Below are 12,271 nucleotides of genomic sequence, written 5' to 3'. Positions count from 1 at the left end.
CTAACCACCACACAGACCCTCTACCTGCTAATGCTGTAAAAGACTTCATCCCCTTGCTCCTCCCTCTCTGGACCAAAATCATCAACTGCTCCCTGCAACAAGGCCTCATTCCGGACTCCCTCAAGGTGGGGCAAGTCACACCTATACTCAAGAAACCTACAGCTGATCCGACTGACCTAAACAATTACCGACCCATCACCAATATCCCCACCCTGGCCAAACTGCTGGAGAAATGTGTCCAACTCCAACTAACAAGACACATTGACCAATTTGACCTCCTCAATTCTCATCAATCAGGATTCCGAGCGAAACATAGCACGGAAACAGCTATGACACACATAATTGATGACGCCCTCCAAATTCTTGATCGCAATGAGTCCTGTCTCCTCATCCTTCTTGACCTCTCGTCAGCATTTGACACGGTCAAACACGAGAACCTGCTGGAGCTGCTAAGCACTAGAATGGGTCTATCGGGAACGGTTCTCAAATGGTTTTCATCCTTCCTACACAACCGGTCTCAGAAGTTCAAGATCGATAATGTGCTATCTTCACCTGTGCCTGCAGATCTAGGTGTTCCACAAGGATCCTCCCTCTCCCCCACTTTGTTCAACCTCGTCATGGAACCGCTTGCCACCTTGCTCCAAGCTTCTAATGTCCAATTCCATATGTACGCCGAGGACACAACTGTACCTAAAGCTTCAATCTCCGGAAGATATCAAACATCTGAATTCCACGCTTATTAACACTCAATCTTGGCTAGCCGATAATCACCTCAAACTAAATGCTCTGAAAACTGAGTTCCTTCTCATCTCACCCCCGGCGAAAATTTCCACCACCCAAACATGGCTCAACAACCTAACAGCACTCAATGTCCAACCCACCATCGTGGACTCAGCGAAATCCCTAGGCATCACACTGGACGCCAAGCTCAACATGCAGCAACACATCAGCAAAGCCACAAAAGCAGCTAATTTCCAAATCAACACACTGAGGAAAATCAAACCCTTCCTCCCGACTGAAGACTTCCAAACTGCTGTACAAGCGTTAGTCATCCCTCGAATCGACTACGGAATTGTGACCCTCAGCGGACTCCCGCTATCCACAACAGCACCCTTAAGAGCCTCCCTGAACGCTGCCGCAAGACTCATTACTGGCTCAAGAAAACATTTGCATATTTCCCCAGATTTAAAGTCCCTAAAATGGCTGCCTTTTGAAGCCAGAATACAACTAAAAATTGCAGTTATGACACACGCGGCCGTGCACCACAATGCACCCAACTACCTCGCTCAAAAATTGTCCATATCAGGAGGTTCGAGGTCCAATAGAAGCTCAAAAAATCTACTCCTGAAACCCCGTAGGTTCAGGAAAGAGAAAACCTACAAGCGCTCCTTCTCAGGAATGGCACCTAGGATCTGGAATGCGCTCCCGCCTGAAACTAGGCGTATCTCCTCCGCTGCACTCTTCAAGAAAGAGGTGAAAACCATCCTTCTGGCCAAGATCTCCTGAACCTTATAGGTGGTGGATCAGAGACTCTACATTGCCTTGTATCAATGCTCACCTTGACCTTTGGCACTATACCTCTACTTGATGGTGACACTACTACGCTACTTTCTTCCTACCGACCAATATATGAGACACATTGGGTCACTGATTCACCCTCCCGATGCCCTCACTCAGTGCGCTCTCTATACTAAAACACTGGTATAAGCCTGCCACACACCCAAGGTGTACCTGAACACCTCTGTAATTGGGATCAATGACTTGTGCCGTTTTATTACCTGTTCACCTGACTGTATATTGATATATTTTATGTATTTTATTATTATCCTTTCATGTTAGTGACTACTACATTGCTCCCATTACCTCTGTTCATTCCTGCTGCCCCTACCCTGTCATTGTGAAGCGCTCTGATATCTGTAAGGATCTTGTTCGCGCTATATAAAACTTTGAATAAATAAATAAAATAAATAAGGGAGATGTTGGAGGCAGGGTGTATACCAACCAACGCTGCAGCCATCACACATAAGCAAAATGTTTCAACACTGTTGCGGACCCAGCGGCGATACATTTTTAAGACCCATTGTATGGCATCAAGACCCTCATTGAAGGCCTAAAACAGCCAGCACACTGGAAAAGTTTCAACCCACCCTGGAACACCAGAAGTGACAGGCATACTCAGTAGACAGTTCCACTAACCAGCCTTTGACCGACACAAGATTAGTCGGTGTAGTGCATTGTCTCACGACAGGGAAGCCAGAGAGGTAATTTGGGGGGTGGGTGGGGTCACAAGTGCTTGCATAAGCAGACAGGGTTACAGGTTAACTTAGTTTTCAGAGGTCACTAGGCACCTTAGCATAGCCGCCAGCAGTCAGCTAGAAGCATAGCGAGGTCCGTGACATGGCGATTGCGTTAGAAGAAGCTCTATGCCTCAGAGGACAGCACAGAGAAAAACACAGGGTCCCACGGCTCTCCTTAGCCTGGGGTTAGAGGTGTAGCCCCTTCCAAGACCGAGAATCACCCTCTGCTCACTTTGCCACACACACCGCTGGAGAGAAAGCTCTGACTGCGTCGACCACTGCTACAGTGGTCTTCAACTACCGAACAGAACGCAGACCACAAAAAAAAAAAAGGCACTGCCCTACTTGCCGACCCATGGCCTTATCCCACCCGCTCCGGATGGTGTAAGGCAATAAAAAGGGGCGGAGTTCTCGGTACCAATGGTAAGCTTTTTGGAATGAACTGCCTAAACTTTCTTGCGCAAGAGCAACAATACGATGCTGTGCAATATCGCCCTGCGGGAGACATGGCCAGCAGCACTGGCAGGCAAAGCCCATTCCTTTCAGCACAGAAACACCACAAACTGCTGAAGCTGCAAAGCAAACGGACTCGAAAATGAAAATGTGACATATTTTGTATGGTAGGGAGGCTGAATCACAAATGTTAGGAGGAGAATTTAATTTTAAAAACTCGGACAGAGTACGCTATTTATGCTAAAGTGAGTCGATATTTTGGTTAACAAAACAGCGGTGCCGATAATAGTTTAATATAAAAGCAATCAGAACCGTGGGCTCATTTTTCACACAAACATTTATTTCAACATTTCAACTCACCTGACCAGAGACAGCAGCAAAATATTGATACATGGGATCTTGAGGCTGACCGTATTGAGGTCCTCCCGGAGCACCACCATACTACAGGGAGGAATGAAGAACAACCACCATAAGAACACCTGCACCTTTTATAAGCATCCATCTTGCACAACATCAATCACTAAAAGCACCATTCAGTCAATAAAGCCGTAGCTAATTAAAGGTGTATGGGACAAAAACATTTTTTTTAATAACAGGAAGCACATCAGTTTGAAACTAGTACAACTTGCTGGCCTCCAAAACCAAAATAGAAAGGTTACTACTGTATAACACACATGCACAGTTAAAGTAAAGCTCTGAACAATACTTTAGGATGGAGTCACAAAAAGATCAGATCGGTTTGTGATAATTCTTCTTAAAACGTATAAATTCTTCCATATTTTAGTAGTTGAAAATAAGATTCTGAATTCACATTTAAACACTACAGAAGCAAGAAAATGTTATGCCATGATTTTTGGCAAATGAGTAAAATTTTCAATCATGTAGACGGCCCAAGTAATTGTAACCCCCCCGTACCATTTTCAGAAAAAATACTGCTATGAAAGTCTGCAGATGCTACAGTAAGCCCCAAATCACAACTGAAGTAAGTAAACTTTAAATTAAATGACTGACAATACTACCATAAATGTCAACTTTGTCTTATGGAGGAATATGGATACATTTAAGTGCCCTCCACAATATAAACAAGCATTGGCATAGCCAATAGGTCTCTCCTTTGGGACCTTATACGTTTTTAGCCATGCAAAAGTCGATGTTGTTGCACTAAGGATAATATGCTGCATAACCAAAAGCAGGACCTATTGGCTATACCAATGCTGGTTTCTTATTACAGCTGGTCTTGCAGACTGTGCATTCGCGCTTAAGCTCGACCTAAAAAGGTCAGAAGGAACACCGTCCGCCAGCAGCCCACCACGTGTAGTGCCTTTGAAGTAAGCAAATATGACTGAAAATCAAACATAGTCCTAGTACTATTCCAAGAGGGAAGAGTCTCAGAACAGTCAATAGGGAATTCCGAATTGCTATCATAATATAAGTTCTTAAAATGGTCAAACCAATCCGGAGGAGAAACCAACAGTTATTAGGTTCCAGGGCAGCAGAATTGCCAGCCTTGGAAACAAGGGACCAAAAGGTATTAGAATCATTATATAATGCTGCTTCCCCAAGGTCATGCCACTTTTAGGCTTTTCACGCCCTTTTGGTTTTAGTCAAACTGTTATAAGCCAACCTAATGGTTCGGGTTAGCCCTACATCCTTGGCCTTAATGGCCTGCACTAATGCACATTTGAGCCAGCGGCACTCCCCAATATAGTAGGAACCTGGCTTGTATCCTAATATTTCAGTAACAGGGATAGTAAAGTATGCTTTTTGCACCTAACAAGTAGCTGCAGGGCTTGGGTCTGGATTCATTGCAGTTTGCTAAGCAAATGACAGGATGCAGTTACAGTAGTCTAGCCGAGACAAAATCATGGCAGACATGAAATTGGAATGATTGTCAGATGGCAGAAAATGGAGCATCTTCCTTAAGGCGAGTCAAACAGTATGCAGATGAGCATTAATATGTACTGCTGAGAAGGAATCTTGAACAAAAGTGAAGCTAGCATCCTGGCTTTTGTAGCTGAGCTGCAGCTCCAAAGGATCCCAGATCAGAAGGGCACAGTGCACTGTCCAAAGGCTGATCTTATGATCACGGTTGTATAAAGGTCAGATTGGCCTTCAAACTAGATGCCGGTTTCAGGGCTACATAAGTCTGATAGTGATCAGAGTATCATCAGCGTAACAGAGTTATAAGCACAAATAAAGGATGAACAAGGACGGTGAAAAGCAGTGGCGATGAGGAGGGACTTCAGTGAATGGCAGCCTTTTCACAAGACAAGCATTTGCAATGCAATAGGTCTCGCATTATGAAATTGAGCTATTGGTATTGTAAATGATTTTTTTTATTTCTGTGTTGGTTTAGAAAGTAGCTAAAATAATAGCTTTGTCATTTACAATGCCAATAGTTATAACTTTCGCAAATGTGACATAGCATTTGTAATGAAATATGTGTTGTGTTTACACGAGTTAGATGTATTGCTATTACAAATAACAATGGCTTTTAATTTTTTTAAATAATTAATACTTAAATAAAAGTTATTGTAATTTATAATAGCAATAGCTTAAACTTTTGTAAATAACGTTTGTGAAGATTGTGTTCAGTGTATTTTATTGTGACGAAAATCCAAGAACAGATGTGAAATATTAACATCTTTTTGTGACATTTGTAATAAAGTTTGAGACATTGAGAGAACATATTTTAACCAGTTGTTGAATGGTTGCACAGGTTGATACTGTGGTGCCCCTGAATGGTGGTGCTGAGTAAAAGTAAGTGCAAAAAAAACGCAAAGGAAATGCAATAGGTCTCGCATTAGAAAAGTTGGAGCTATTGGTCTTGTAAATGACAAATATTTTATTTGATGGTTTTTAAAATAGCTAAATTGATAGCTTTGTCATTAACAATGCCAATAGTTATAACTTTAGCGAATGTGAAACCTATGGCATATGGAATGCAACACGTTTTGTATTTACATGACTTAGATGGCAGCTCTGGTCGTTAGGCCACATCTCTAGAGAGCAGGAGTGCGCAGCAACGTAAAAATCTAACATTTTGTAATAAGGACTAGAGCCAGGAAGAAGAACGTGGAGGCAAAGGCGCGATCTTTATAGCAGCAGACACAATCTGACTCTGCAGAGTGGGAATTTATCAGGAGCAATAAATAGCACCCAATTAAAATGTTTCACTGACAATTGTAAATAACATGCAGCTTTTGGCAATGACCACTCCAAAATCCGTATGCCCCTGTATTTAAACGGAAGTTTCTACCCGAAAATTATTGGCAGATTTGATCTGCCAAGATTTACCGGTGAGGCGCTTTTTCTTGTAATGTTCGCAATTGAGATATGAACGACAATCGGCGATTCTGCACAAAACTTTCCACAGTGTGTTCCATAAATACGTGGCTGCTTTTCCACGCACACATTTTTTTCTGGATTTACCTAGTGAAAATGTCTTGTGTTCCTGCAAAACGTGTAATCCGTTTTGACTGAAAACTGCCATTAACTAGTCCCTGTATTTTTAGTTAGCAGCTCCTTGAAAGATTGGCGTTTTCAGTGTTAAAATGTTTTTACTACACGTGCCAGAGTGCAGCCTTCTGTGGCCTAAAAAAAACTAAAACTGTCTAAAGGTGACAAGAATGACAATATGATGATGCCACTTTGCTGCTATGAAACCGCTTCTAAATAAAATATACAGGAATACGAGAGCATTCTGTTTCAACCCCCGCTTTTTTTCCTCTAAATTGCAGTCACAGTCACGATGAATGTAAATTACACCCGGAAGAGCTTTATTATTCCACATGTTGGTGACAATGTGGAATTTCAGCCAATTCTGCAATTCCTAACAAGCTTAAGCATGAATGTCCCCTTTCTCAAGATCGAACAGTACTTGTATCATTTCCTCGCTCTTAAATTGCTTTACAAGCCTCTTAGGAGAGGTAAGATGAGCCCGGGCCTGGCTTTCTTATGGTAAAAAACAGCACCATTAACGTGTGAAGGATTCACCTCTGTTGTGAGCACGCAAGCAGTTGCCCTTGGACTGCTTGCTGTGTTGCCACCTTGGCTGTAGAGAGGGCGGGACAAAGGGTTCTTGCTGATTCTATTGTGACTGTAATTGCATCTATATAGCGCTTACTTCCTTCAGGGGAAGTTGAAGCGCCTTAGATTGCATCCAAATAGAACACAGGCATGCAAAACAGTAGTGAATGGGTCTGTGGGGTGCAAGTAAGGCACATAGCTGAGGTATATGAAGGAGCAAGGAATTGTGTGTGTTGTGTGCCTGGGCGTGTATAGAGAGAGTGTGTCTGCTTGTGTGCGCGCGGAGAGGAGAGGGGGTGGGGGAAGGGCGGGGCAGGGTGCCCGCAGTTTTGCTGTTCCCAAGAGATGAAAATCGCACCTGTTACTTATTACCAATTAGTAGACCTTGGAAAGATGAGAGGCTTGGTCGGTCCTGTTAAGATTTAAAGTCGTGGCGCGCAAGTCATGCTCAAATAAGAGCAGCGAGCGCTCCTCTTACAAATCATCGATGTTAGAGCAAAAGGTCTGTAAAACAATATAATCAGTCAAATTAATATCAAATAATTTCATATATTCAGCAGTTAAAGAGAATAAAAAGCAGATGGGATAGATCAACCGCGACTTCAGAGCGGGTCAGAATTTTTAATATCATTGTAAATGGGAGCAATTACGGCATTAATGCAGGACATTTGAGGACATTGCAGATCCACTTGATACGGCTTGGGTAGGGAGTGGTTTTGCTTTACAGCTATATTTACGCTACTTCACACGTGCTTTCGTGTATGGGCATTGCTTCTAAGGTCTGTGTGCAACCTGCAAGACTCTGGCTCGAATCTTGGTGTCCACCCGCAGCTTTTAATTATTGCTAAAATTCGTACCATTAAGGGCTCATTACTAAGTTTTTAACAGACCCCTTGAGACCGAGAGGGATGGACGAGCTGCTCTCCCTGCTGCGCCCCTCACTTCCCTACTTATGACCGGGTGACTGTCACTGGTTTTCCATACCTAGGAGTGATAGAGTAAACAAGACTGAGGGAAAGCAGAGATGGGGAGGGGGGGAGAAATGCAACACAGCGGGCAGGGGAGGGGGCGGAGCGGGTAAAAAAACTAGGTATGGGTGCCATGGTATTGATGCGCAGATTGGCACAAGTAGTTATTGTAACTGTGAATAACAGGGAAGTTTCTCTCTGCGGCTTTCTGAATGTCATCAGGGACAAGGAGAGAAAAACTCAAGTGGTCTATGATGCCACTGAGAAACCCCGAGGTGACTGCTCAAATCAAAATATTAAATAAAAATACCAGGCCTAAATAGCAAAAGCTCAATAAACAAGCATTGGCGCCGCGCAGCTGTAAAAGTGACGCTGCGGCAATAAAAAATAAGCAGCAATATCGAGAGGTGGAGGGGGCAGGGTTATGGGGTAGGGAGAGATGGCTGGGCAGGCTGCAATGGGCTAGTGGGAGGAGAAATGAGAGTAAGTCAGGGCCTGGCGGCCAAAGTGAAGTGAATAATTAGGGGAGGAGAAATACCAGAGGCCGGCCGAGCGCACGCTGGGGAAGCCTTTGATGTGGCCTGGCAGCCGTGGAGAAATGCTGCTGGCAGTGGGAGGGCTGGGCATGCTCGTCCACAAGGAGTCACATGACTCTCGTGCACTGTCCAAAATCCGCCGAATCTGCCGGTTAGTTAAGGAATTTTTTGGGTTGACAATAAGTTTGAGTAAACTCGACCTAAAAAAAGGGATACCAGAAAACTTTAAACGCTATTAGGTAACATGATCACATCCAGGTAATAACTGTATCTTTAATCCCAATCTCGGCCATACATTTCAGAGTGACAAGGTCCACTGAATCAAATACAGCCGAGGCTTCTAATATGAACAAGCTACAGTATCTCCCATGTCCCAAATCAGACCTATTAATCCCATTGCCTGAAGTATAGATTCAGTCCACAATTCGGATGCCAGCCCTTTCACCATTGGTCCAAAATGTTGGATTCTTTCACAAAACCTTTGAAGCTGGGTCAATGCAGCTTTTTACGGGCCTTACTAAGGAAGGCAGTATAGTGATAGGATGACAGTTGGTAAGGTGATCTGGGTTCAAATTTACGTTTTCAAAAGGGGAATAACCCCCCACTTCCCAATCATCCGGTACAGTGCCTATAGTGGCTGAAATTGCACAGCTTTGTGAATTGGCTGTTTAGGCTAGTGGTCATTAGAATAGCACCTTCAAAGGGCAGGAAACCAGAGGAGACAGTCTGATCTTTGATGATAAGCTAACGTTTTTTGTGTATTAGCTAAAAGTTCTTCCAAGTTGGACCCAACAGACCTCAAACCAAGACCGATATCATAGGTAAATAGAAGTTATGGAGTACCCAGAAGTTAGGGGGAGGATCATTACCATGAAAGCGGATATCCTGGCCACAGCATCATTGTTGAAATTCAAGTATGTTTCACTGCACAAGTTAACAGTAGTGGAAATAGTATCAAAGAAACAGTTTAGGGGACCTATAGATACGTAAAATAATAATTTTAATAAAAATAGTAGCTTATGCCAAAGATGCTTGTAGGGTAAATCATGGGTTTTACTGTTGGAAATGGAGTTTAACAGGATCGATCTTTTTGTTCACTCATCCTAGCAAACTTTGGCCACACCAGTCCATGTTTGTCCAACCTATTTTTGCATTAAATCTTAAGAGCCTAGAGTAATTCTCCTGGCATGGACTGACTTGTATGATTCCTGCAAGAGCATTTCAAAAAGTGGTAGGAAAATCAATGTGTGGGATATTCACCGATGAAGCGTATCTCACTGATGCTTAAATGGGGTCCTACAGTTAAGTGGTGTATATGAAATCACCTGAAGGGTAAGCACAAGTAATCCACATCTAACTCGCACATGGAGACACTAGGTGGAGATGGGAAATGGTCAAGATAGACACTCTCTACTGAATTACATATATCCAAATCAAATAAACATACTTTTAAACGTGTGTTGATTTGACAGATTTATCTTTGAAGGTTCAAAAACTACTTAGCCTTACAAGATGTTTGAAAAAGGGTGCTGGTGCATAAAATTGACACAGAAGAGTTTGACTTTGGCACAGACTCACAGCTGTAGCACTTCTATACTCTTCCACTGCCCTGAATGGGCTCAGCGTGTCTGAGAGACTGTTGCACTGAACCGCAACCAACATAATGATGGTCGCCACTTCTAGTCTGCTTGCAACGCATCAGGAGACATGACTCAAATGGTCAACAGTCCAAAATTAAGCCTTCCAAAAATATTAAACAAAATTCAAAGTCACCAGAGAAACGAGGCAGCGAGCTTTTTGAGTGCAGTTCCTTTTGGTATTGTGGTGTGAGGCATTGTCCTGTACGTATTGAAAACATCACCTTTGATGAGCATCACCCCCTTGATTCTCTGAGCACTACAGTGTACCCGGCTGGGCTACCTGTAAGTCATTCTCAATTTTTATCACGCATGGTGTGAGAACAAGTTATTATTCAGATGTCCCCCAATGCCTGGTCCTGAAGAGACCCATATTTCTGAGGTGAGGGTCGAAACGCCGGCGACGCCACAAGGAATTGAACCAAAAATTAGTGCCTAGGATTATATATAGACACTATAAATAATTCATTATCAATATTTGTCATTTTCCTTTTTAATTGTTATTCTATGAGAAACCACTGTGCCTGCATTTAATGTATGTTTGTGTATTTAATTTTTTGGTTCACATGTACACTTGGGACACTGTGCACCTTTTTTTTCTTTTTTGTGTTCACATGAATGTGACAAGCTGTATACAAGTGTGTAATTTTGCAATTTGTGTTTTGAAGTATATAAACAGTATTGAGAAATCTCTCAAATTGTTGTAACTTTTTTTTACATCCCTGTTAGCCCTTTTTTGTTGTCTGCAATTGCTATTTAGCTACACATTGAATGATATATTATAGTATCAGACCACAGGAGCCGTTCTTTGATATAATTTAATGCCCTGGTTCCTATGCGAGTAGGGTTCTCCTTGTTCTTCTTTGAGATTTTTGTGCGGTGGCTGCACCGCAAGGGGTTTATCCGTAATTGGATTGTTCCCTCCTTATACAATACAGATTCCTAAAACATGCATAAGTCGTCAAATTCGGGATAGACATATATAGAATTCTCCCGTAAGGCCATAGTATCTGGAGTAGCAACTACACACGTAGCACAGGAACCTAAATTTCATCTGTGGACTGACTAGTTTGAGTCATCCACTAGAGTGCCAAGGAAACCATGGCTACAGGCCTATGAATGTAGGCAGACTACTGCACTTAAACCTGCAGCCCGAACAAATAACCCTTTTGACAAGGGAAAACAATTCTTTTAAATAATAAAAACTCAGATCTTTTAGCCCACAAGATAGGCTGGCTAATATTTAAAAGTGGGATATGTAGAAATGTAATGTTACCACGTCCCTACAGTGACAAAACTTCAAACCTCCCCTGTGGAAGGCTGTGGCCAGGCCATTGAGAAAACTGGGAAGCAATATCAAATAGTGTCAATGAAGCCTTTAAACTTCAGTTTGAGATTCTTGGAGACACCCCAGATGTCCCTAAAATTAGAGTGGCCCTCAACTGGGCTCCACAATTTGTAGTCTTGAGGAGGTGGCCCCTCTTTGTCCAAGCCCTGACTGATGGACTAAATCACTTTAATTTTGGGTGCAGTAGTGGCATCTAATTTTCATGCTTCCTGGCCGTCCTGTCTAAACGAAACCCAGTGGTTTCGGGAACAAATGGAGGCCAATAAGGTTTTACATGTTCATCAATTCACAAAGATTTTCACAAGCTATACATGCATGGGATTTGCAATATTGATCATGCACATCAGAACCTGTGCAACAGAAGACAGCTTCGAATTACATTCCAAACACAGGTCGTTTAGGTAATCATTGCCTAACCGCAAACAGATTTTTATGTTATACAGCAAGTGTAAAATAGACCAATGGCTGCTGCCCATAAACAAGCAAGTACAGCTCTTCGGTCTATCCCACCCTTTTCCCTCTCCGGCTTGGTCTCCAGACCGGTCTGAGACAGGCACACAAGGCTTCCAGTGAGAGCAGGCTTCATAATCTGCTGCTTCAGTGAACTTGCAGCCACAGTGTAGTCTGATACAAGGGCAAGGGAAGTGTTGCTATTCATCTGGAATAGTAGACTGGCGGTGATGGGCACTGGGCTGCTGCCCAGCTAACAACTGAGCATAAAGGATCCAACTCAGAGAAAAACCAGATATCTAGTAGGCCTACTTGCACCCTGTTAAGATGCTTCCAGAATGTGAAAAAGGAGTACAGTCAGTCTGCTCTATTGAGGGCAGGCTAATGCAAAACCCTCAGATTTGTTTTTATGCAAAAGTAATATATATATATAAAAAATAAAATCTCACAGAAAAAAACATAGGTTTCAGGGGCGTTAGTTAGTTGGGCATTTCACTCATACAAAACGAAAGAAATTCAGTCGTTATACTTAGTTGAGCTAACTAACTCGTGC

General features: G+C 42.7%; 1 protein-coding gene across 2 annotated transcripts in view; it reads right to left on the bottom strand.

Annotated features, from left to right (window-relative positions):
• Positions 1 to 12,271, bottom strand: part of SRI (sorcin) — an 80,002-nt gene that overhangs the window by 38,589 nt on the left and 29,142 nt on the right. For both annotated transcript variants that reach the window (XM_086941834.1, XM_086941833.1), the window contains exon 2: positions 3,111 to 3,191. In XM_086941834.1, the coding sequence (XP_086797960.1) occupies positions 3,111 to 3,191 (81 nt within the window). The remainder of the gene's footprint in view (positions 1 to 3,110; positions 3,192 to 12,271) is intronic.

This window comes from Lissotriton vulgaris, chromosome 10 (assembly GCF_964263255.1).
Source record: "Lissotriton vulgaris chromosome 10, aLisVul1.2, whole genome shotgun sequence".
NCBI classification, from domain to species: Eukaryota; Metazoa; Chordata; class Amphibia; order Caudata; family Salamandridae; genus Lissotriton; species Lissotriton vulgaris.
The sequence above is the reverse complement of the archived record's forward strand: the minus strand, read 5'-3'. Positions and strand labels throughout refer to the sequence as shown.